This window comes from Lethenteron reissneri, chromosome 39, assembly GCF_015708825.2.
Source record: "Lethenteron reissneri isolate LAM-NWPU_2019-01 chromosome 39, ASM1570882v1, whole genome shotgun sequence".
Lineage (NCBI taxonomy): Eukaryota > Metazoa > Chordata > Hyperoartia > Petromyzontiformes > Petromyzontidae > Lethenteron > Lethenteron reissneri.
The window spans coordinates 4,645,664-4,671,167 of record NC_083817.1 but is presented as its reverse complement, the minus strand read 5'-3'; the positions used below and the strand labels follow the sequence as shown (position 1 = coordinate 4,671,167).

At 47.4% G+C, this 25,504-nt stretch overlaps 3 protein-coding genes across 5 annotated transcripts; 2 read left to right on the top strand and 1 right to left on the bottom strand.

Moving 5' to 3' along the window:
- Positions 1–6,717, top strand: LOC133352024 (thioredoxin domain-containing protein 12-like). The gene is made up of 7 exons (XM_061567733.1): positions 1–275; positions 1,231–1,294; positions 1,787–1,839; positions 2,989–3,062; positions 3,912–3,975; positions 5,572–5,658; positions 5,946–6,717. The coding sequence occupies exons 1-7, from the start codon at positions 134–136 to the stop codon at positions 6,005–6,007; spliced, it is 546 nt and encodes a 181-aa protein (XP_061423717.1). The 5' UTR covers positions 1–133; the 3' UTR covers positions 6,008–6,717.
- Positions 6,718–7,475: 758 nt separating this feature from the next.
- On the bottom strand, positions 7,476–15,148 carry LRRC41 (leucine rich repeat containing 41). Of its 2 annotated transcripts, XM_061567689.1 has the most exons (7): positions 15,121–15,148; positions 14,417–14,520; positions 13,710–13,797; positions 12,080–12,166; positions 11,116–11,219; positions 9,406–10,360; positions 7,476–8,881 (listed from the first exon to the last, which is right to left on the bottom strand). In XM_061567689.1, the coding sequence occupies exons 3-7, from the start codon at positions 13,795–13,797 to the stop codon at positions 7,947–7,949; spliced, it is 2,169 nt and encodes a 722-aa protein (XP_061423673.1). In that variant the 5' UTR covers positions 14,417–14,520; positions 15,121–15,148; the 3' UTR covers positions 7,476–7,946. The 2 variants fall into 2 exon arrangements, with proteins under 2 accessions (XP_061423673.1, XP_061423672.1); XM_061567688.1 differs by lacking the exon at positions 15,121–15,148 and having other exon boundaries at positions 14,414–15,065.
- Positions 15,149–17,453: 2,305 nt separating this feature from the next.
- LOC133352011 (retinol dehydrogenase 7-like) lies at positions 17,454–25,443 on the top strand. 2 transcript variants are annotated; one of them, XM_061567708.1, is made up of 5 exons: positions 17,454–17,791; positions 19,258–19,639; positions 21,232–21,490; positions 21,944–22,107; positions 24,709–25,443. In XM_061567708.1, the coding sequence occupies exons 2-5, from the start codon at positions 19,279–19,281 to the stop codon at positions 24,939–24,941; spliced, it is 1,017 nt and encodes a 338-aa protein (XP_061423692.1). In that variant the 5' UTR covers positions 17,454–17,791; positions 19,258–19,278; the 3' UTR covers positions 24,942–25,443. The 2 variants fall into 2 exon arrangements, with proteins under 2 accessions (XP_061423692.1, XP_061423691.1); XM_061567707.1 differs by having other exon boundaries at positions 19,247–19,639.
- Positions 25,444–25,504: the final 61 nt, after the last annotated feature.

Below are 25,504 nucleotides of genomic sequence, written 5' to 3'. Positions count from 1 at the left end.
GAGAGAGAGAAGGGACCAACAGCTGGCGTAGTGACATCCACTTGAAGGCTCCCTCCTGACCCCGGACACGCTGGGTTTGATCGGAGCGAGAGAGTTCCAACACCACAGTACGACTGAGCGCATCTCTCGTAGAATGCCGTCGCTCGGCGTGCTGACGATGGCGACTGTGATGATGACGGCGGCGGTGATGACGGCGGTGACGGTGGTGGTGATGTTTCCCTGCGGATTACGAGCTGCCCCGCTGGAGGAGTCTTGTCCCGGCGGCTTGGATCACGGTGAGCGTCTGATTTTAAATGAATCTGGACGGAGTGCGCGTTTCACGAAAAACGAACTAACTACCTGTGTTTTTATTTATTTGGCCAGTTTAAGGCCCATTGAGCTACAGAACTTACGTTCAGAAGCGACCTGGCCACAAATGATAGCCCAACGAAGTGGCGTAGCACGTGAAAATTTATAACAGCCAAATACTATAAACGTAACACTTCCATAGATAGTTTTAATAATAATCATCCATCATCAGGGTAGTAATAATTCCCCATCCACGACTTTCAATTTTTGATTTGGTTCAATAATCAATTTTTGACCCTGTGGTGAATCTAACGGCCTCTAGTGGCTGCTGCTGTTATGCGAACCCACTGCGTATACAAATATTAAAACAAATCGATTCTTTGCACACGTGATTCGATTAATGTGTCGTGCGCTGAATGGGGGGAAAAATAATACATTTGTCAAGGTCTTTGTATCTTCATCCCAAACGTCGCCATGAGTGGAGCGGTCCCATTACGAATTCTTGCAGGCGACGCAGTCAACCGGAGTCCGAGACGTCAGCGCGGAACGAGATCTTATCAAACTGCGTCAGAGAACTCTTCAAGTTGTCCTCTAATCCACGTTAGGGGGCAGCACCAGCCCTCGTGCGGAGAGTACATTATATTCGCTCCACGGCATGCAAATCGATTAGTTTCGTTCTCTTCTCAGAGCTGGGATTTGGGCAAATTACGTACAACCCCGAATACATTTTTTATTTTGTGTGTGCAGACAGAGTGTCCGTGCTGCGAACCATCAACTACTTACACTTTCGGACCCGGCTTAATCTGAAACCCAGGATTCGATCCCAAAAATCTCGGCGATGCCGGCACGGCACCGCGCTCTGAGCCACGAAGTGTCCCGCGCGTCGTTTCCACGCCTTCACGATGAATCTTCGCCACCCTCCACCTCCTTATCCACCTGCAGGTTTCGGGAGTCACTACAACTGGAGCCACACTCTGGGCGACGCCTTGGAGGAGGCGGAAGAATTGTGAGCATGGAGGGAGCACGTGGGTGGATGGAGTGGTGGTGTAGTTGTTATCACTCCTTGCTCTATCCACTGCTGATAATATCGCATCGCCATCTCAACTCGACTGCTTCAACTCTGTCCTCCTTAGCCTATGAACGAAGGGTTTGTTTTTAACCACCTGGGGTGGCAGATGGTGGCAGTATCGACCATGTGTAGTTTCCAGCACGGGAAGGAAGCCCGGGGTATATATACTGCGTCGATAGCCACTTGCTATTTATTTTCATATTCCGTAATTGTTTCACGTCACATTCATCCCGACTGACGCCCACCCAAAACATTTAGTATACGTCAATTATACTATGGCAACCACAGTTCGAGACATGTGTTTATCGAGCATCCGTTTTCCACCCTGGGTAGAACCGACGAGCTTATCTTCGTGGGGTGGGCTTCCAAATTGTCTGATGAGACGTGGTGTGTGCGTCCTCTGCTCCCGCCCCCCCTCCCCCCTTGCAGTGGTAAACCCATCCTCATGCTCATTCACAAGCACTGGTGCCCCATGTGCAAAGGTGAGCTCGTGGTCATCGGGCGCACGTCTTCAACGGAAATATTGCCACGAGATGAGACATTTGCATTCGTGGCCGTCGCATTGCCCGCGGCGTGCCACCGTGCGTTGGGAAAAGGCCCTGGATGTCGCGGCTACTTTCTGAAGTATCCGCATTACGCCACCTTCATCCACACCCAAGGGGGGGCACGCCTGTCAATTGCCATGTTATAAAACCGAAATGTTTAAGAAAACTCGTCAACGACACTTTGGCCTTAAAAAGAGAGAGAGGGAAACAAATATATAATGGGCAATGTTTTCGAACAGTGGCCCTTTCCCACGGCCTCTCGATGTTGCAGTAGGGAAGTACCATGACCCGAGACGTCACCTATTGTAGACTTTTTCTTTTTAAGGCCACAGTGTTATTGACCAATGTGGCGAGTTTGTTATTTGTCCCCGTGCGCCACTGGCCAATGCAGCAGCAGCAGCGTCGCCAAGTAATTGTTTTGTTAAAATGTTCAAGTGTCAAATCTCTTGAGCATCGTGTAACGTTAACACGTATTGTGGGGACGAGTTAATGAAATAAGTCGCTCTGGAAGGCTGAGAGACTGAAATAATGTCTGCAACTTCTTGGTTCTTTCGGTAAAGTCACGTAGAATGGAAATAATAAAATAATAAAAATAAAACATAATAAAATAATTCTCACGACGTTTCGGTCACCTGAGGACGGCTGCTTGCGTTGTGGCCGAAACGTCGTGAGAAGAATTTTATTATGTTTTATTTTTATTATTTTATTATTTCCATTCTACGTGACTTTACCGAAAGAACCAAGAAGATGAATCCGGGCAGTCACGAAAGCTTTAAATCGAAATTTAACGTCTGCAACGTTATGATGGGGTCACACACACTGCTCACACACTCGCAAGAGATTATTTCTAAGTCAGCCCCGAGCCAGTGATAGAAATTACACATTCCGTTTGGCAGGGGCGAGTCTATCCATAGGACAACCACTGTTGACTTACCCGCAAAGTCCTATAAATGGTTGGTAACCATCGGTGCTCGTGTGTCAGAATCAGAATATTTATTTTATACCGGAGGAATCCGATGAGCTATGAAGCTTTCTCCACAGATGTCCAGTGTGCACACGATGTTCCCGTCGTGTCTGTGCGTGCAGTCCTCAGACCCCGCTTCGCTCACTCCAGGGAGATCTTGAGGCTCAGCCACCACATGGTTTTCGTCAACCTCTTCGTGAGTGTCCTCCACTCTGCCAAACGGCCCACGCTTTCTTCTTCCCACCAGATCCCAGTTGTTACAAAAAATATTTAATCACCACCAACAATCTGACTTTAGATATTCCCCTTGTTACACAGCCATTTCAGGGCCGTTATTACAGTCTCAATCACCACCCCCATCAGCATCATCTGACTTTTGAGGTCTTCCCCTTGGTCACTTACCCCAGGGTGCCACTCTGTCCAGATTGATGGTGTGGTCTCGTCCACTTTGCATACATGGTGCCAAGATGGCGAGATGTTAACTGCCTCGCCTGGTATACAGGAGGTCGTGGGTTCGATCGCCCACCCTGACACCTGTATATGTGGAGTTTGCGTGTTCTCCTCGTGATCGCGTGGATTTTTCGCTGGGTTCTCCGGGTATTTACTCCACATTTAGAAACACGCGTTTAGATTATTTGGCTGATATACATTTCCACATGATAAGCCGCTTGTTGAGCTATCATTTGTGGCCAGGACGCTTCTAGAAAAGAGCTATAAAGCTCAGTGAGCCTTGCCTGGTCAAATAATTTTTTAGTTTAGTTTAGTAGGTTATAGTTTTTTTAGTTTCCAGATGGGAACTCGAGAGACAAGGGCGAGTCCGTATGTAAGTGGCGAGCGGCTGAGCTGGAGGAGGGAGGCAGCGAGAAGGCGTGAAGAGGAATGGCCAAGTAGACCCGGTTTTGTTTAATCTTTGTTTAATCTTGGTCCAAAATACAAGACGGCATGGGAAATATAATGTATTTAGCCAGTAAAGCCTCGCAGAGTCTCAAGACTCGCTAACCTCCATGTCGCCCAATTCCACCTCCACCTCCCTCTCCCAACCAAGGATGAACCCCTGGACGATACATTTGCTCCGGATGGAAGATACGTTCCCCGCATCCTCTTTCTCGGTGAGACGGCCGGAGATGTGATTTACTCGGCACACACAACTGCTCTCTTACAATGGGCATGTAATGACAAGGGCTATGGAGATGTCTACTCCAGCCTGTTAGCCGGCAGGAGGAGTACAGGGTGACCGAGGGGTGAGAAGGATGTGGGGGGGAATGAGATATGACGAATGAAGATGTGCCCGAGAAAAGAGGCACAGACTAAAACGCAATGTGGATCATGCGAGTCTGTGCACCTCATGGCTCTTTGTGCAAGTCTGTAGATCATGTAAACGGCATGTGAGTCGATGGGTCTCTCTATGCAATTCTAAGGGTCTGTATAAAAGTCTATGGATGGTGGATGTGACAGTAAAATAGACGGTGAAAGTAAACGAATACAATCGGAGCAGCCAACCTCATGTAGCAATGGGGACTTTTTGGCTTAAAATAATACAAGTGCTCTTCCACCTCCGTTCCTCTTATTCACGATGGCAACGTGCTCCATAACCCCAATCAAATGTAAGCCTTGCATAGTCTAGAGCAGTGGTTCTTAACCTTGACTGCAGCCTTGCACCTCTTATTGGTTCTCAATCGTAAAAATAATGTATGTTAATAAATACATATGGTTTGATGACACAAAGTAGTTGTACTTAGTGCCCATGCTTAATTTGTGTCTTTGATGATTTACCTTCTCAAAAAATCTGTCCATGCCTCGCACCCTCCAGAAAGGGCATCTCGCACCCCAGGTTAAGAACCACTGTTCTAGACCCAGTTTTGCCTTCCGAAGTTAGACCCGGGTTCAGACGTTCGCAGCTTTAAACTGCTGCCGCTGGAAAATGCTGATGCAGTCGGGTCAAAGGCTGATTGAACAGTACGTTACTTTATATGCATATGGTGAGACAGACCCTTCATTGCGATGTAGGTTTTTACGGTTTCGCCGATTCAGCTCTTGGATGTTTGAGTTGCACTGCAAATTGTTCCGCACGATGGCCAATGTTTGCTCAAGAAGCTCCCAGCAAGTGGGGCCGAAAGGTCGGACATCGTGCCAAACGACACGCGGTACAGGCCCGTAAACACGGTCGGGAAACGTACCCTTTCTTGCCGACGCATTGTGCATTGTCCCGCAACCGTCTTTTCAAAAGCCTTTGCTTGGCCACGCGCGCCCCCAGGTGGACTGCCCTGGCACCTGCAGTACCCCCGTTGGGCAGAATTCCGCTCCCTTTTTAAATCCTTTATATTAAGTTCGCTTGCTTGCGTGCTTGCGTGCTTGCTTGCTTGCTTACGACCGTGCAAATCTTTCGGTCGTTTTTTAACCCACTTCCCGTGATCCAATCGAGCTGACATTTTGCACACAGACTCGTTGTGCGAGACAATTAATGTTCGTGAAAAAAAAATTCCTACATTTTACACTGTTTAGGGAAAACAAATTAAATATTTAATTACCAATTGTTTAATACTGCAGACAATCATCTGACCCATAGGTGGCATCCATCTCAAGCCAGAGGACGAGAGGACTCTAGCCGCCACGCATATAAAGGATTTATAGTGAAAAACTTTGTTTTTACGGGTTAATTTTTGATGCCTCGTTTTGTCCTCTCGTCTCCACCCCCCCTGCCCAAGACTACATGGGCATCGTGCACCCCGAGATTTACAACGTCCACGGCACTGCCAAGTACAAGTATTACTACCTCTTCCCAGACGAGGAGAGTGAGTGACCCCCATTGCACACCAGAGACTCGACATGTTCGTCAACAGCACCGTGGTCTTGAAATAGAATCAATGTTTCGATTTAAAGCTTTCGTGACTTCAGGGATTCATCTTCTTTGTTCTTTCTACGTGACTTTACCGAAAGAACCAAGAAGAAGAATCAATATGGTTTTGTGGGCAATGGCACCTTCAGAAAAAACAAGGCATTGTTCTTGGGAGGTTATGAACTGTTTGAGCCACGGGGTTGCAGTGTGAATGTGCGATGATAATATTCCGTCTCTCCGCAGTCGCTCCCAACATGAAGCGAGCCATCCGTGACCTGTCGCGCCACGCCAGCCCGGATCTGTGAAATCGCTGGAGCGGTTGCGGTCCGCTACCCACCCGCCGACGCCTTGGCAATTGGGGAGCCCTGCCCAGTGCGTAGTGTCACACGTAGAAGTAACAGGTAAATAGGAATTGAGTAAATCGCGTCCTTGAAATAATGGGCCAATTTGTGGGTGGGTTGGCGATTGTTTTCCCACAGCCCCGTATATGCACTTTCTCATCAAAACCCCGTTTTTGTCCAGGAGAAATGAATGACAGATTGTAAAGATAGGACAAATTATAGCTTGTAATTTTGCGTTTTAGTGCTCAACAATTGGCGTTCACATTAAAACACTAACAACACGTACTAATCAGGGTATCAAGTAATTAAATAGACATTAAAGCTATGTTCGGAGCTGCGGTGCACCCCCTGGTACGTGGCGTTCCCGTGCAGCGTCGAGGCAAGGATAACAACCAAGTCGGCGTCGGTATGCACGACATTCAATCTCTGGGAATTTGCAAGCATGAGCTTCGATTTGATTCCCAACATTTGTGAAATTTTGTATGGGCTTCCAAAAAACCCTGTTATGAAGGGGAACACGGGTATGATCCAACTCCCGTTATTTCGAGGACGTAAATTGTGCGTTTAAAAATAAAAGTCAAAGACTAGCTTATAAAAGGAAAAATCAGTAGACACTCAATTACTGTAAACATTGTAAAAAAATGTTTTGACAAAATAAATTCAACAAAACTATAGTTGTATACACGTAATCTTTATGAAATGTGTGTGTGTTTTGTACATCGTTTTGAGTGCAATACTAATTTTAGTCCATGGGTCAGAGCAAATATCAGTACCACCTAAGCTCGCAAAAATTTGGTCTTGCTTTCTCGAAATGGAAAAATAACATACTTACGTGGCAACCTACTGATTGTAAAATTTCAGATTTGTGTTTTAAATATTGTGACACCAGTTGTGCCACCAGAGGTGATACTGAAAGTAATCGAATCTAGGCCCAAGCAAGGTTGGGTAATTGCTTCAGTTGGAGGAGGGGGTCTTCCAGTCTCTTACGATAAGTGTGGATAGAAAAATCCAAACTGCAATGCGCAAGCAATATGTGACAATGCACAGGCGCTGGGCTCCCTCCCACGAGACCAGTTCTCCTGAGAAGCTGCGTGGACTAGAGGAGTGCCCGTTGGGTGGGCACAACGCTGGTGAAGCCAACGCCGTCTCAACTCCCAGTTACTCAATGAATCTACCTGCGAGCGCCACCGCGAGACTGGAAAACAGAAGCAGAGTTTGTCGACTGCTCGATCTGCTACTATCAACTACCCCTGGATCCTAATGGACTGTTTACAAAGCATTCTCTGAGCGGCTAAGGGGCTATTCATTTAGTACGTACGCAAAAATCTGTCAAAACTTGACCCCCCCCCCCCCTCCCTGTACGCACGTGTACTTTTTACACCCACCCCCCCCACCTGCGTATGTATGCTTGACGCATTTCCCCCCCCCCGAATCCTATAGAACGGCCGATATTTAATCCACGCAGAAACGATCAAGGATTAAAAATATTAACGTGTCTAAGTAAACAGATAGTCCACCACCGGCTGCATTAAAGAATTAAGTTGCGTACCTTGGCCACTTATTTTGCTGAGCTGCGTGATGGCTTGCAGTCAGGGGTACGGTGGCATACAAGTGACACCTTTCCCACAGTCCCACTTCTCCCGGTAGTACTTGTCTGACAGCTGAAGAAACTGAACTGTGGCTCATTTGAAGGCCAATGTAGACATTATTATCAATGCTTCCCCCCCCCAACCCCCCCCCCGTTTCCTATGCGTACGTACATTGTCAGTAGACCCCCCATACGCAAGCGTACGCATTTGGGTTAACCCCCCCTCTCCATGCGTACCTACTAAATGGATGGCCCCTAACCGGGTTGACTTGCTGATCACCTCCTCCCAACTCTCTCTCTGGGACACGCGATCGCTCACATAACGCTCACGTGGTCGGCAAAGGCGTGAGTCGCGTCCCAGTCATCGTGCAACACGTGATCCACGCGACTGCGCAGCATCACTAATGCACGCTGCGCCACCGCCGGCTCGCGCAGCAGCCGGTTTCCGGTGATGTCCAGCACCTCCAGGCGGCGCGACGCAGACCCCTCGCCCCCCAGCGCCAGCGCAAACTCCAGGAGCGCGTCGGGTGGCAGGCAGTTGAAGCTGACGTCGAGGTGTGCGACGCGGCAAGCCGCCCCCTCGCTGAAGAGGGAGGCGAGGACACGCAGCCCCTCCCGTCCCAGCCGGTTCCTCGCCAGCACCAGCCGGCGCAGGTTGGCGTTCTGCCGGAGGGCGAGCGCCAAGCCGTCCCACCGCGGTGCGTTAGCCTCGAAAGATGGCGGGCAGTGTCTCAGCGCCAGCTCGCTAATGCGAGTGGCCCTCACGGCCTCCGCCAGCGTGTCCAGGTCCAGCCTCGTGCCCATGTCCTCCAGCCGCAGGGAGTCGAGGCGGTTCCCGGGCGCCGCCAGCGAGCGCAGCACCGTGGCGAGGTCGTCGCGGTGCGCCAGCGTCCTGCCGCGCAGGCTCACGCATCGCAGCAAGCCACGTGTGGCCTCCAGTAGCTCCAGCAGCCGCCCTAGGTTCACCTCTCTGCTGCAGCTGCATAGCGAGAGCTCCCTCAGCTGGCAGGGCGGCAGGGCCCCACGCAGGCGGCAGCCCTGCAGGGGCACGCCGGGGCTGACGACGGGCAGCACCGTCGCCAGCAGCAGAGAGCGCAGCCGCGGGAAGTAGCTGAGCACGCAGCCCGCCACGGTGAGCATGGGAACGGCGAGGGCGTCGTCGCGCAGGTCTAGGTGAGAGAACCGCGTCGCCGGCAGACGCGATAGGCGGCGCAGCGCGTGCAGCACGCACAGCAAGCGGTTCTCCAGCTCTGCACATGAGCACGGGACGGTGCAATTGGCAAAACAATGAGCTGGGAAAGTGAGTACATGTACAATGCTTACGCCAAAGGATCGGTATCTGTAAGTTGTGTTCACATGCGTCATAACGGGAGTTAGCGAAATCCATATTGAACACACATTGCAAACCTTTTTCGTGCAATTATTCCTAAATATTTAAATCGATTCTTATGCTTGAGGTACATGCATTTTATTCTGCGCATGAGAATGTGTTACAATGCATGCAAATAATTTGCAGATGATATAATACATGTGCACTTGATGGAACGAACAAAACTGCAAATGAGATGTAAAAAAAACAAATGAGATTTAAAAACAAAACCAAGAATTACTTCAATATCGACACCTGGAGGAGATGAATCACTCCTATTCCAAAACGCAGTGGAAGAAGTGAATGAGAGCGCAAGTTAGCGGTGCGCCAGGTTTTTGTTGGCGAGCGGGGGAGATAGTCTGGCGAGTGCCCTTCTTTGCCCCGAGCACATGACGGCATTCTTACCGGTGTCGATGAGCACGAGCTTCTCGAGACAGATCCAGTGCGAGAGCGCATCCTCCAGGTAGGCCACGCATTGCACCGACAGCGGCATGCCAACGAGTCGCAGCACCGTCACCGTCAGCGGGGGGCATGGAGCGCGATACGGGCCGGTGGGGACCGTTGTCCTGGCAGGCGAGTAGAAGGGCGAATCCCAGCCGGGCCCTCTTCCACCAGCATAGAAGTCGCAACTGCCCTCAGGGTCGACGGCCTCTATGCCCAGGCATTCGAGCACGGTGGCTACGGACACCGGCATGAGAGTTTTACGGCAACAACACAGCCTTGGCCCCTCGGTGAGCGACAAATCAAAAAGATCCTCCGAGCTGTCGTTATCGTCCCAGCAATGCTCCTCGGGCGATAAATCTGAATAGAGGAGCTCCGTTTCATCGTCAACGTCACCTGCTGTGGCATCGGAGTGCGCGAGCGTGGGGGCGCTTGCGTCACAGCGTACCCTCTTGGCAGTGCCCGCCTCCTCCACCGCCTCGGCCTCGTCACGCTTGCCCGCACGCTCCGAAGCCACGCACGCGCCGAGCACGCAGTCGAGCAGCTCTGCCCGCAGTGTGAGGCACCGCTCGAAAGAGACCTCGCGCAGACTGGAGAGCGACTGCACGACGGCGCCCAGCCGCTCGCGCGTCGGGCAACAATCGAAGCCCAAGTGCTTGAAGGTGAGCGAAGTGAGGGTACGCGCCAGCGTGGAAAGGACGGGCCCTCGCGACGGCTGCAGCAGCGAGCAGAATGCGTCGAGCGGGTGGGCTACGGCGAGGCGGCGCACGTGCGGTGCGCACATCTCCAGCGCGCAGAAGCGAGGGTCGGAGGTGAAGGGCAGCACCAGGTGCTTCCTGGACACGGCACTCTCCAGGCCGCCCAACGCGACGCGGAAGAGCAGGCCCATGAACCGCTCATGCCACGTGGTCTCCCCCTCCTGCAAGTTGTGTGACAGTGGCCGAATGCGTCCACGTGTGAATAAAACAATACTCAATTCCCCCTAATGGGCTCCCAATCCAATTTCTGAGTCGATCACTGCCATTTAAATGTATGCAACATCTCAAGATGCTTTAACAAAAGGTTACAAAACTATATGGGGTGTTGGGGGGAGGGAACCGTGGGGGAAATAAGAATGCCTTTTTGGTGGTTTCATTGTGATGCTCACGTCCCTGCTGTGTATATGGCCTTGACATGCAGCTGCATTTAGATGTTAAACGATTTAAACTTGCATTGGCGCCTGTGACCAATCCACCTGGAATGTGCCCAAACTTGTCAGATCTTGTAAGTGAAGCAGGGGGTTGAACCTGGATATTGCTCGGATGGGTGACCACAATGCAAAAAAAGGTTGTCGTAGGACCTGCTGGGCTATGTGGTGGGCAGCAGATGGTAGTATAGCAAAATGCAATTTTGTACTGCTATGGTCTCCTGTCTGCTTCATAATCATCCCGCACTGACCAGCATGGTGAAGTATGGTCAAATAACCCCCGTGACCTGCAGCACGGTGTGTGGGGAGACCCTCGTCCAGCAGTGGACTGACAAAAGGGCTGCACATAGTGAAAATGCAATTTCGCGAAAACGAATTGACGCTTCAAAATCTCTAGAACTACATCTTACCCAATCTTAAAAAAAACAGCAAATGTCACGTATGTGTGCGTGTGTCGTGCGTGTGTCATGCGCTGTGTGAGCACTTACGTCGTGTGGGTGATTGTGTTGTGTCGCCACTGAGCCCCTGCATCCAACCTGCTTCCCAACCAACTCCTGACACAACTGCTTCCACTTGGGCTCCAAGGACACTCCTGGGGCGCAGCAGTAACTTCACGTTCACAAACTTTGCTTGGTGTCCCAAATAAAAACCCCAGACATTTTATAATTGCACTGATCTTTAAAAAACATATTAAGTTCAAAAGAAATGCTGTTGACACTTGGTTTATTTGCCCGATTTGACATTTTTACTGACAGCTACCTCTCGGTTTGGCAGGTTCCTTGAAAGATGTTACGTTGAGTTTTCAATGCTATTTCAAACCTCATCACATCATGTGGTTTAGTCACAGGCAAATTCAAATATTAAGCTTACACTTGCACAGGATGTCTGTAAGCAGCAGCACATGTGGTAAAGCAGTCAGGAATTTGTTTAAAATTATGAAACAATACCTCTGCACCATTTATATTCTCTGATAATGGAACTTTGCCAAACGATTCATCACAACAGATGACGCCTAAAGCCACACCTAAAGCAAGTTATTTTATGCCTATGCAAAATGCTATAAATTTAGCCCTGGTCTTAGCAAGATGTCACCATGTGCTGTTGGCAAGGAATGTGGTTAATGCATGTTAATATACTGTTTATGCAGGTGGCTCACACAATGTATCGTTGCGTTTCGATTCGGGAATACAGAAATGATTTCAATTATGCCCAGTATACAATAATCGAAAGGAATTGGTTCTTAAGCATTATTTGAAGCATGTAGCCTGAAATTAATTTAAATCAATTGATGTATCAATACAATCCCATACACAACAAACGTTTCCCAATCAAACATCTATCTTCCGAGTTACTCCACGGATGTTGTGGTTCTTTGATCCCAACAATTTAACTTTGAGATTTCCAATGCGCCATGGGTTTGTTCGCCAGCGTTTTGAGGAAGGAGGAATTCACCTTGTTTCTGCAACGCTCCCTGGAGGCGGTCCAGGTAAAAGAGGTTGAGGTGCGGCAAAAGGTCATGCAGTGCTGTGACCGGCAGCGCTGTGGCAAAAAATGCAGTTTCTTTTTAGAACAGTGTGGAAGGAATTATGTACAGTAGTTTTAAATATAGACTAGTTCATAAAGCCTGTCTTCGGCAGGCAAACGTTTTCAATAAGTATAATAATTAAGCTGATATGATTTTGACCCTCATCTACGCTCAGACACTAACAAAACTCTTCCAAAAATGTGTTTTTTCAACCAAAAAAAACTGAAATTGTTGACAACTTTATTCAACTTTATTATATTTAAAGACATATCCATCAGAAACTGCTCAATTTAAAGATTCCCTTTTTTATGAGTAAGCACAAAAAATTATAAACTACTCTGAGGGGAGGCTATCGTTTACAAATTATTCAGATTTCAACATCATAAAATGTGTATTTTTTCGTTGAAAAACACTTTAATCCGAAACATTTCAAACAATAAAATATAGGACAATAGTTCTCGCTTTCATTTTGTTTGTCGTTTAATGCTCTATCAAACTACAATCTTATATTTTTAACGGTTTCTGAATGACACGCACACACATTTTTATGGGGCACTTAAAATTGAGATTTGGTGGCCTTAAAATGAAAAATCTCGGATTTTCAGATTGCTCCTGTTGTTTGTCCTAAAAGCGACCCATCGACCAAATTTCAGCTTTCTAACTTCTCGACAAGTACCTGTCAAGTACCCTGATCTATCACCTCCATTATAATGATGAGGCGATTGTTGGCATGATTGAACACAATGAGAAAAATGTAACTGCGTTGGTCAATGTTTTAAATCGGAAACGTGGCAGGTGAAATAGGTTCGGGTGGAATCACCCCCCCATCTAATGTGATGCATTTTCACAATTTGGGATCACAATTGCATTCAGGAATACTGTATTCAATTTTTTTTACAATTCAGAGCATTGCATACATTTCAGTAGCTGCAGGGACCATGTGAATTACTAATTCAAGAGGCCCTTGCATTGACAGCCTTGCCTCAACATACTGAATGGAAAATATTCGTCTCGGGTACTCGATTAGTGCGGCTAAGATGCTTGCAGCGACTAAAATTACGACAGAGCGCCGTTTCAAACTGGTAGACTTCATGTGGCCTACAGTTGCCATCCTGAATCTAATCACCGGTGAAAACAGCCAACAAGACCCAGACTCCCCACCGCTACCTAATAATGCCCGGGTTCACACCTGAGTGCTGAGCAGATTGCTTGAAAGGAGTCTTCCACAGTAAGTAACCAGTTGCACACTAAAAATACTTAACACATCCGTCAATAAGACTACCTTACGACGTTTCTGGCAATGGCCCTTCCTTCAAAGCATGTAGAGGGCTCATAGAGGTTGCCTATGTGCAGTGGATGTTTTATTGACGAATGCGAGTGTTTATTTGTGCTTTTGTGCCACTGCCAAAACAACAGCAACATGACTAAATACTTTGATTCAAGTTGCTCATCTGATCGCTCAGCTGTGGAGGGCCATTATACGCCGACGTTTGACTCTCGCACACACGTCGTAGCTTCATGTAAAAAAGCCCAAGTAACGTGATCTCGTGCTGATACCTGGAAGTTCATCCTCCAGGGCACGCACGTCAAGTCGGGCCGCGGCAGCTCCCGCCAGCTCGCTCAACTTCAACGGAAGCAATTCCATCTGAGGACGGAGACAAATGCAAATAAATAAGCACTTTCATGGCGATACTGCGTTGGCAGCGGTGCGCATGTCCACATAAAAACAAAATATAAGGATACATGTAAAACTGGTGACGTTTTTGGAAATGGTCCTTCATAGCACTTTATCGAATTATACACCGTGGTGAATAGATGACTCGTCCAATTGTGTTGCGCTATATTAATTCGATGGCTCATGTAACTGCAATACATTTGAGCAAACCCGCGATGAAATGCTACAATCAGGTAATCATTACACTTTGCCATGTAGAGTTCAAGTTCATTTATTAGGTGTAGCCCTGTGAGCCATTGGGCTCTTGAATCGGTTGCAACCGCAACAAACAAAAACATGAACAAAAAACATCTTAAAGTGAATGTGACTTAGAGGCCACGTGTTGGGCAGCGAGAGAATCGTGGTAGCAATATCAAGTTGTTGTACTGAATATCTATGTTCCAAAGCCTTCGCCTAACACGCACTGACCACGGTGAAGTATGATCAAATGTCCATCAGGACCCACACAGCGTGTGGGAGGCCCTCATCCAGCAGTGAAATGACAAAAGAGGCTGTTAGGGGGCAGAGATTTGTCTCCTATTCTCACCACCTCCTGAGATTTGATGAGTTGTCACGATCCAGGGCCACGGTTCGCCTGGTAAATGTCTCTCGCTCGTCTCGTCTCATGTTGATCTTGTCTCTTCCATCAGTCGTCTAACATATGCATAATATCTTGATTTGAAGCTTTCGTCACTACGTGACTTTACCGAAAGAACCAAAGAGTATATGCATGATTTTTTCCCTACGTACTGCGATATTCAGTATAGTTTATTCGACTATTACGCGTACGACTGGATGCGTGTTTTGCACAAGTAACTTTCATTACATGCCGACTTTTAAAACGGGTTGCCAAGTCTAAATTATTGTACAATGATCTGCGTTTAGCGAACGCAATACTGTAAACTGTAGTGTACGAACAGATGATTTGCATTAACCGCAATTGCGATTATGCAACGAGCTGAGTGCACTGTGAGGCAAAGCTGTTTCATTTCATTAAATTGGCGCCAGTCAACGCTTCATATTCACGCACACGTTGGTACAATGCAGTCATCACGAAGCGCGGAAAATAGGAAGATGCAACTTGGGACCATCTGATGCATTACACCGCAACCACTCGCGCCTCGCTTTAACCACTGAATCCGGTCGCTCCGCTAAGACTCCACCCCCCTCCCTCCCTCCCCACCACGTAGTTACAAAGTAAACTCGTTACGGCTGTCGAAAATTAAAGTCTCAAACTCAATTCGCGAACTGCACCATCGCAAAACGTCCGACTTGAGCTCCATTTGTAAATTCACTGTCCAGCCTCCCGCTCCGTGACGTCACTTCCACCTAACGGGGCGGGACATCCGGGAGATGGGCGGGGCTAGCAACCCCTCCATGCTCCCCAAGCCTTCCTTACGCCCCGCCCCCTTTCTTACGCCCCTCCCCCTTCCTTACGCCCCGCCCCCTTTCTTACGCCCCTCCCCCTTCCTTACACCACGCCTCCTTACGCCCCGCCCCCTTCTTACTTCTTATTTCCATTTTACGTGACTTTACCGAAAGAACCAAGAAGATTAATCCCTGCAGTCACGAAAGCTTTAAATCGAAATTGTAATGTTTCGACTGTAGGGATTCATCTTCTTGGTCCTTTCGGTAAAGTCACGTAGAAGGGAAATAATAAAATAATAATTTATTTGATTGTTTTATTTTTATTATTTTATTACTGTATTTCCCTTCTACGTGACTTTACCGAAAGAACCAAGAAGATTGTAATTTGTGATGTACAAACGGGTTAATTCTGTCGTACACTTTTATTGAATGGGGTTGTCAGTTTTAATCACGCAGCCGCCAATAGAGAGTTGTGTAACTTCGTGTTTTTGTTGTTAATAGTTCAGAGATATGTTTGTTAACTCGCGGATGTCTCACCGAGTCTCGTGACTTTATGTACTGCGTGTTGAGCTTGTTTCTGACCGTACGTTGCCAACCGTGCGAATCAGAGTTCTAAAGAAATTCGTTTTCAGGAGGGTCCTGCCACGTTTTTGCAGTCGGGGTAGCAATGGTTTGTCGCGATGTTTAATCCCAATGGAGTAATTCGTGGCGTAATATTTCAAATTTGGCAAATTTGGAACAATACCGGCAACGCAGTGGCCTGTTGCCATTCCCATCGTCGTGGAGAGCATCGTGAACGCACAAAGACGTCTCCCACACGTTTACTTTACACACAGCAGAGCCAAGCACGGTATCCTGATGGAATTGGTCTGTGTGCTTCAGTTTGTTGTCCTTCACCCGGCTAATTTTTGCACATTCATGCAAGACATGTACATGGTTTATTTTTGTGTTTTACATTTTTGATGAGAAATTTGAATAAATAAACGTACACAAATTCACCCTCGTTTACTGTACCGTACTTACCACTCTACGCTCTTGTTTCCACAACTTGTGTTTGATGATCGCCGGACTGATGCAGCCCTTAGACCGGTGCTCGTGCGAATGCCAAATTACACAACGCACTTTTCGCCAGGTCGCACTGTGCACATTTTCTATTTTTATTCCTGTAGTTATTAGCCATGGAAAATGTATTTACGAGCAGTATTTTCATTGTTTCAGTTGTCGTTATGCTATGTACGATGTACCGTACTTAATTTTTGACAATGAAATCAAGCACAGCAACTTTTTTTGGCACGCACGTGGTGGTTTCGCCGGATCGGCCCGGGGCCACAGGATATTGTTGGAAGCAGCCCGATAATTAATCGATGATCAACTGTACATACGCACACGGTGTCGGCTGATCAGCTGAGTTCAGGCGAGGTCCGAAGTCATGTACGCTACAGCACGTGGGTTGGAACACCAGTGGCGTATAGCTATCGAGCGTGGTGGAGGGGTGCAACTGCCCACATGCCCGAGGGGCCCATGCCGCCGAGCTAAAAAATTAACCCGTAAAAACAAAGTTTTTCACTATAAATCCTTTATATGCGTGGCATCGGTTTTATTTTTTTATTCATTTCTGTTTTTCTTGAGTAAGAGTTTCATTTTTATAGTGTGTTGACACACATCCAGAATAATTTTCTGTGTTTAGCAAAAATATATGATTGTGTTAGTGAAATTTTTTTTTTCCTAAAAAGTGGAAAATTTTGGAAAAAATGTTTCACGAAAATAAATTGTCACGCACAACGAGTCTGTGTGCAAAATGTCAGCTCGATTGGATCACGGGAAGTGGGTTAAAAAACGACCGAAAGATTTGCACGGTCGTAAGCGCGCAAGCAAGCACGCAAGTGAACTTAATATAAAGGATTTAAAAAGAGGTTTGGAGATTTGACTAGGGGGGGGGGGGGGGGGGACAAAAAAGGGCATGGCACCATTCCCGATGCAAACCACGCTATTACTCAACTGATGTTCGTAGCGGGTCAGCTCGCTGTGAGCACAGTGCCAACAGGCGGTGGCATTCCCAAGTCACATGAGCCTCGTGGGCATCCAAGCACATGGGTGGGATGGCACCTTGCCATGCTTTGGTTATTATCTCTGTGCAAGTTAAGTCTGTGTAGTGTGCGTATTTGTGTGGGAGAGTGTTTGTGACATTGTGACTGGGGGCGTTCCTGCAAGTTTGTACTTTGATCAGTAGGCGGAAAAATTGGTCGGTGGCTGGAACCGCTGAACCAAACCTCAGCTTTTGTGCTTTCGTGACGCCACGTGCAGAACAGGGCTGTACGTGGCTGCTGGGATACATTTGCTGGTTTAGAATCTTTCAAGCGGTATTTTAAAAATTATTTTTCCACATAAGTGTATGGGGCGACTGCAGTGGTTAGTTTGAATTGCGCCCGAAACGTTGTGATTTATTTTATTTTATACCTACGTGACTTTACCGAAAGAACCAACAAGAATAGTTGTGAAATTGTGAACACGAGAGGTTGTGGATAAAACATCTCAAAAGACAGTCCACTAAAATCGGGTAAGTAATGCGGAATAAACACCGCAGCGTCTTATGTAATGTGCCCTGTGACAGTACTATATTATATTTTCTTGGAAAAGTAAGTTGAATTCGTTTTAAATAAAAACATCCAATGTTGCATGAGCTTTTGAATATAATTACGTATAATAATTTAGTAAAAGAAATATGCTGAATGGAAGGCCTTACAATACCTTTGTAGGTGATGGTTTTTTATTTAACCAAACAACAACTGGCCTCTTAAGATTACACTTTCATGGTCCTCTTGGTGGGCTATCTATCTCAGATCGCCGGGTTCATAGTGCAGTGCACTCGCCACAGCTGCCCCTCCGTGTTTTGCACGGGCGATTTGCGGTGGCGTTCTTTTGGACATGGGAATGCCAACTCATGCGTAATCTCTAGCAGAGACGATGATGGTGATGAATAATGATGGTGGACTATGGAAGTGGTCGAGAAGAACTTAAATTGTGCCGTAAAGAAATTAACCCGTAAAAACAAAGTTTTTCACTATAAATCCTTTATATGCGTGGCGGCTAGAGTCCTCTCGTCCTCTGGCTTGAGATGGCTGCCACCTATGGGTCAGATGATTAAGCAATTGGTAATTAAATATGAAAATTTTTTATCCTAAAAAGTGGAAAATTTAGAAAAAAATGTTTTCACGAAAATAAATTGTCACGCACAACGAGTTTGTGTGCAAAATGTCAGCTCGATTGGATCACGGGAAGTGAGTTAAAAAACGACCGAAATATTTGCACGGTCGTAAGCGCGTAAGCAAGCAAGCAATGGAACTTAATATAAAGGATTTAAAAACTAAATTTGTACACTCCGGTCATCCTCGTAGCGGCTGTTGGCTGGCCATCGAACAAAGACGGTCACTGCATCGCGCGCTTTCAGATGCGCTTCTGCGGCCGTCTGGAACGTTCTTCCTTCCAATATTAGATAGCCACTGCAGCTATGCACTTTTAAATCTAGATTGAAAACGAATTTCTTTAGAACTGCTTTTTGTGCTTAGTTTATTTCCCCTGCACCTCAGATTAGCGCGGGTGGCCTATGTACGGTGTGAAAGAAGTTCAACATCCATACTCGTTAGATACAGTGAACGCGTAATATACTACCAGGTTGAACCCGAGACTGTTCAGTTAAAAATATAATAGTTGGCTAATGTCACTCGTCAAGCTTTTGTTCAATCATACAAATTATAATGATGCTAATTTGTACACACAGGAAAGCCTCAGTGATTTAAAAAATATTTTTCATGAGGGTCCTGCATTCAGATTTTAGTTTCTCATAAGAAATTTTATGAGGGAGGAAAATGAAGTACCCTATGAGAACCGACCAAGGCCACACTCACAGCTTTGCACAGATTTAATTGTAAGTGCCATTACTTTTTACCTCCATGAAGTAACATGTCAGTATGTCTAAAGAAGAAATGTCAATCTGTGCATTGTGCCTGCTAAGCATTGGTCCAGCAACATCAAGCGGACGAGACCATGTCGTCCGGCACCGCTGCGGAGCCTCCGTGCTGCCTCTGCAGCCCCACGTGCGGGCTACTGCTGCTGGTCATCGTGGGGTTGTGGGCGGCGTGGCGCTGGCGTGACAAGTGCCGGGTGGCCGGCGTGACGGGCCGCTGGGTGCTCATCACGGGCTGCGACTCAGGGTTTGGACGGGCGCTGGCCGGGCGGCTCGACGCGGCCGGCCTGCGCGTCGTGGCGGCGTGCTTGGGACCTGCCGGCGAGGAGGAGTTGAGGAGGTCGTGCTCATCGCGCCTCGTCACGCTGCGTCTCGACGTCACGGACCCCGAAAGCGTGCGTGCCGCTGTCCGGCGGGTGCAGGAGGAGGTTGGCGAGGAGGGTGGGTGCGATCGCGCGAAGCTCAGAAAATATCCGTCGTCTACACCATCGTCATCATTTTTGTTATTGCCACGTTGCTGTGGATTTATCGAAAAATGTTTGTTCATAAGTGTATGGTGCAATCCCATGATGTGTGGATGTGCTGATGCTGGAACAGCGTGTTGGTAATTAAAAGCTCATGGGTTCCACAGAAGTTTAGCAACCTCCTACCGTTATTATTGAGCTGATCTGGCCAATGCCTTCCAACCACTCGAGCACAAAGCTTCGGCCAAAGTAATGCCCTCCCTTACTCTATGCTTGCGAATCGTGGACCCCCCTAATGGAACAGCTTCATTGGTTACAAACATTAAGGCTGGCTTGCCTACAGTCCATCCTGGGTTTAACCAGGCTGGATTTGGACAAAGTCCCATCAGTGAGCTCCTCCGGCAGCCAAGGCTGCATTGGCTTGGTCATGTAGACTGCATGCCCGGCCACCGCATGCCCAAACAGATTTTGTTCGGCCGGATAGAGGGGGCTAAACAGGCGCAGCACGGGCTAGAGAAGACATGGAATGATGTGGTACATAGCTTGGTACAAAGTGCAGTGGTGACATCACCGCCACTCAGTGGCGAATGGTGGTTGTTGTTGTTGTTGGTGCAATCACCAGTAGGGGGCACAGCTGATGCATCTGCCAGTCAACCCATGGCACCTGGATCTGTCCCATGGCCTCCTATCACCGAGTGGTGACGTTGCCATCACTTAGTGGTAAATAGCGGGTATTGGTATTGGAGCACTCCCCATGGAGAGCAGTAGTGTAGCGGTTAGCGTGCTGCGCGATGGCCAACACCAGTGACGTTTATTTGAACTGGTCCTGGGCTTGCTCTAGGTCGACTGAGCCTCCATTGAGTGCATGGTGCGGTGTGTAAATGTCCCTACTTGGGAGACAAAGGCGACCGTACATTGTGCTGGCCACTCACCCCCTTGTGTGCCATGCCAGCCTTCATAGGTGCTCGCTAAAAGTACTTGCCTCAACAGTCTGTTTAGGTTATATAGGGGATCTTTGTGATAATAGGTTTTTTCCCTTTTTTCTGGCAACAGAACAGGTGTTAAAATGTTAAAACACCAAACTGAAACCTTTTACAAGGAATAATGTCTTCATTAACCACAATGGTTGTGGTCAGAATGCAAAAAAAAACCTCTGATAATATGTGCATTGTTCTTGAAACTGATTGGTCCCCACCAGAGACAGCTTTCTTTTGAGCCTCGTCTCAAACAGTGTTAGACCAGAGGACTCCAAAAGGGGATCCTTGTCTTTGGTGCAATCTCCACTCTCTCTTCGCCTTGTCCAGTTGTCCAATGTCCACCCACACCCTAGTATCCACTCAATATCTATCGATTCGCTAACTTTCAGAGTTGTCAGTGCGAGTTGTGAGCACTCTCCATTCCATGCGTAGTGGCATCGGGGGCTGATTTATACCCACTACACATGTGCATTGCTTATCCTCTCACTACTTTTGTTCTCAAACGCAATCGAAATGCTTTCTATCGCTGTGATCGCATTCCCCGTCGCTTGTGCTGTGCATTCTCTCTGCCATGGCTTTTTCTTCACCTCAGGCTTGTGGGGCTTGGTCAACAACGCTGGCCGCAGCATCCCCATCGGCCCTAACGACTGGATGACGACGGACGACTACCGCAGAGTGCTGGACGTCAACCTCCTGGGCATGGTGGACGTCACGCTGCAGATGCTGCCCCTGGTGAAGCAGGCTCGTGGTCGGGTCGTCAACGTGGCCAGTATTCTAGGGCGGGTGTCCATCGTGGGCGGTGGGTATTGCATCTCCAAGTTCGGAGTGGAGGCCTTCTCCGACACGCTCAGGTGCGTTAAGATTCATGGTCACGGTGATGGCGGTGTCGCCCGTATTAAAATTATGTGACTTGTTCAATAATATCGGCATAATGGTTCGCATACTGGAAGCGTAATCCAGAAGCCGCCAGTTCGATCTCCCAATCATCATTGTTTGACCGTACTTGATTCACCATTGGGCCTGTGGCAGCCACGGGATGGTGGAGACTACCGCCTCACTGCCATCTATAAGTCATGAAGCCCATAGACATTCGGGTCCTGCCAACACAATAAAATCCAAAAATTACCTCCGTTAATAATGAAATGCACATGTTTTATTGTAGGAGTGTACCACGTGCCATAGACATTGAGTGATATACCAAATTGCGCTATGGCGCTTGTTTAGGACAAAGCTATGAGGAGAGTGTGGGGGATGCAAGCCATCCATTATTTGGGTTCCGTGCGTGTCTTCTGCGCCTGCTGTAGGCGCGAGATGCGTGCGTTTGGGGTGAAGGTGTCCATCGTGGAGCCGGGGTTTTTCCGTACGGCTGTCACTGACAATTCCCTCCTCGAGGTGGATCTGAGGAAGCGCTGGGCACAGCTGCCATCTGTGACGAAGGAAGATTACGGCAGCGACTACCTCGACAACTGTAAGATCCAATTCTAACATCTCGCTCCACTACCCTCCGTGCACTCTTCTTCGTCTCCCCTGTCATCTCACTGCTACTCACCTCCATACACTATGCTACATCTCCCAATCTCATCTCACTTTCACTCGCTTCTACCCACTTTCTGCTCCAGCAGCCAAGGCGTTCTGTTGAAGCTCCCAGTCAACCTTTACTCAGTGGGAGGTTGCTCATTCTCTCGTCTGCTGCCTTCATGGTCTGGAACCCCCCACCCCCCATCCATCTGTGCTGTCCACTCGCTGCCCCTGTTCAAGTTCAGACTCAAGATGTTCCTTTTTGCTTTTACAATGACCAACTGCCTCTTTAATTCTCTAAAAAAGTAATATGTCGACTGTATTTTGTTCAGCGTCGTAAGATATGGCCGCAGTTAGTCGCTATATAGTCAGGAGTGGAATGCTGGTATAAACCAAGTGCAGTAGCGGCAGGTAGTATCAATATAACTATCTTTCTCTATATATCGATATATGCAATTCACAAGTTTCTATCCATCGTGCTGTGGATCTCCCAAAATGCTACGTGGGAGGAAAACACACACACATAATTGGAAAACGTCTCTGATCAATCATTACACTGCTTAATTATTAAATGAACGCGCTGCTGAAACAGGCACAAATATTGTAATTGTACTCGTCAACGCTCGCGTTTGCCAATGCCCTTGCGGAGAGCACCCCTAAAGAGGGTATATGGTCTGAGATTCCATGCTAACAGTACACAATTCATAATAAAGATTTTTGGGTTAGATCGCGTAAGTATAAATGTGTCGTTAATCCGCCACCACCCGACACAGCCAACCTGTAAGGTTTGTCACGTAAACAAAACGTGACAATTAGTTAATACATCAGCCCACCAGTGTGTTGGAGAGTAAATACACAACATTTACAATACGAGTACGATGTTCCACTCGTAATTGCATCATGCATCATCGGGCGATTTGGCCAGAATTGTGAACATATCTACCTGCTTTTGGTCTTAAATAGAGCAAGATAGTCATCACTGTGAGCCAAACAGCCAAACGTTATCAGACGCCTGTATGATTGCAGATTCACGTCATCACCCCACACAGAAATCCTCTCTCATCAAGATGCTCATACATCGGGCTAAAACAGTGTCAGATGGTGAAAGTCTGAGGAGCGAGATTCAACATGTCAAAGAAGCTCTACAATTAAATGGTTTCAATAATGCTCAAATTAACATAGCATTGAATGACAAACCCAAATCGAACAGCAATAATGGCGAAAGTGATAATGTTATTAAACAATTAAAATACCATACATTGTGGGAGTAACTGACAAACTAGTTTAGAAAAATAAATCAGAGTGAGATTCAGCATGGTATACAAAATACAAAAACCAGTATCTTTAACTAGAGATGAATTGCCGAAGTTATCAACAGAAGTTGCGTACCAGATTAATTGCTCTTGCGGATAATGCTATGTTGGAGAGAGGGGACAAAACATTAGCGTACAACTAAAAGAACACCAAATAAATATGACATACTCAGAAACACATCTTTCGGCAGTTGCAGAACATTCTTGCCAACAAAGACATTCAATTGATTTTAATAATGTTGAAGTGTTTTCTGAAACGAATTATAACTGGCCAAGACTAATTCGAGACTCTATTGAAATTGAGAGAGGTACAAATAACTGTAACTGCTCTGACAGCTATAGACTTAGTGTGGCCTGGAAGCGTATTAAGTAATATACCGTACAATTGCATCCCTTGTAAAGGCATCGCATACTAATTAACTGTGATTAGCAATCCATTGTTATTTCATTACAAGTGTAGTGTACTAATTTAGAGACTCTAGTCGGAGGCACTCTCTTTTATTCCGGCATTTACAGCCATAGGGGATAACTACATACCGGGTCAGGACAGACAACATGCTTCCAGATCCACAGCTTCGAATAGGCGAAGACCACAACAACAGCAGCATGACGAGTTCCACTCCAAATTGGCAGCAGCTGTGAGTCGGAGCTCACCTTTTATCCTCCCCAGCGTGAACAGGCTCCACCCTCGGCTACGCACCCTTCTGGATCCCCCAAAAAGCTCTGGGCTTCGCCCACGTGTCCAACTGATAGAACGGGCTCCTACCCCCACTCCCATTCTCTACCAGTCCCCTGCGCCCCGTGCTCCAGTGACTCATCCTATGTCACTACACAAGTAACCCCCCTCTGCTCTCCGCACCTGTTTCGCCCACAGTGATGGCGTTGTCTTGCTCTATTTAAGACCGGAAGCAGGTAGATCTGTTCACAATTATGGCAAAATCGCCCAATGATGTAGGATGTAATTACCAGCAGAACGTCGGACTCGAATTGTAAATGTTGTGGATTTACTCTCCAACACCGATAGGCTGAAGTAATAACGAATTGCCATGTTTTGTTTACGTGACAAATCTTACTGGTTGGTGGTGGCGGGTTAATGAAACATGTATACTTATATTAAGAATAATAATGGTGGCGAAAGCCGGCATCTCAGGTACACAAAATCATAATAATAAAACAAAATCTTGAATCCCACTACAATGAGACTGAATAGTTTTTTTTTCTTTCCCTGAACTTTGCAGACATGTGGCTGCAGAAATACATTCTGGCTCGGCTGTGCGACGGTGACCTCTCAAAGGTCACCTGGTGCATGGAGCACGCCTTGGTCGCCACTCACCCGCGCACACGCTACGGCGCGGGCTGGGATGCCAAAATCGCTTGGTTGCCGATCTCCTATCTCCCAACTTTCATGACCGACTTCCTGCTGGCAATGATTCTGCCACGTCTCGCCGTGGCCACAAAAGTAAGGCCCTGAACCGGAATAGTGCGAGCTCCACGAGATGTTAACTACCTCGCCTGGTATACAAGAGGTCGTGGGTTTGATCCCGACCCTGACGCCTGTTGTATATTTGGAGTTTGCATGTTCTCTCTTTCGGTGGTGGCGTGCATCTTTTTACAGTTCCTCCAGTTTTTCCCTGCCACATTATATGGGTGCTATACATTTCCACATAAGCCGCTTCATTGAGCTTTTCTTTGTGTCGCGCGTGTTGCGCCGCTACCTTGCGTGTCCAGTGGTACCCTCGCATGGAAAGATGGATTGGTTTGTCGCAGATTTCAGGTTATTTTTCGCGCTTGCGTGATGTTTGGGTGCCTCGCCAGAAGATCCACAAGTCACCGCTACTGAGTAAAACCGATCTTAAAACGTGCGCGTGTAAATTACTGTGCTGTAAATCAATCCCATCGTGTAACCGACCCCTTAAAGTGGAAACGTCGCTCAATATTTTAAAATGATCTGATATTAAAATGAATAAACGTTATCCATTGTTGTACTCTACTTCTATGCACCCCAGCCTTCGCCAACCCGCATTGCCAAATGGT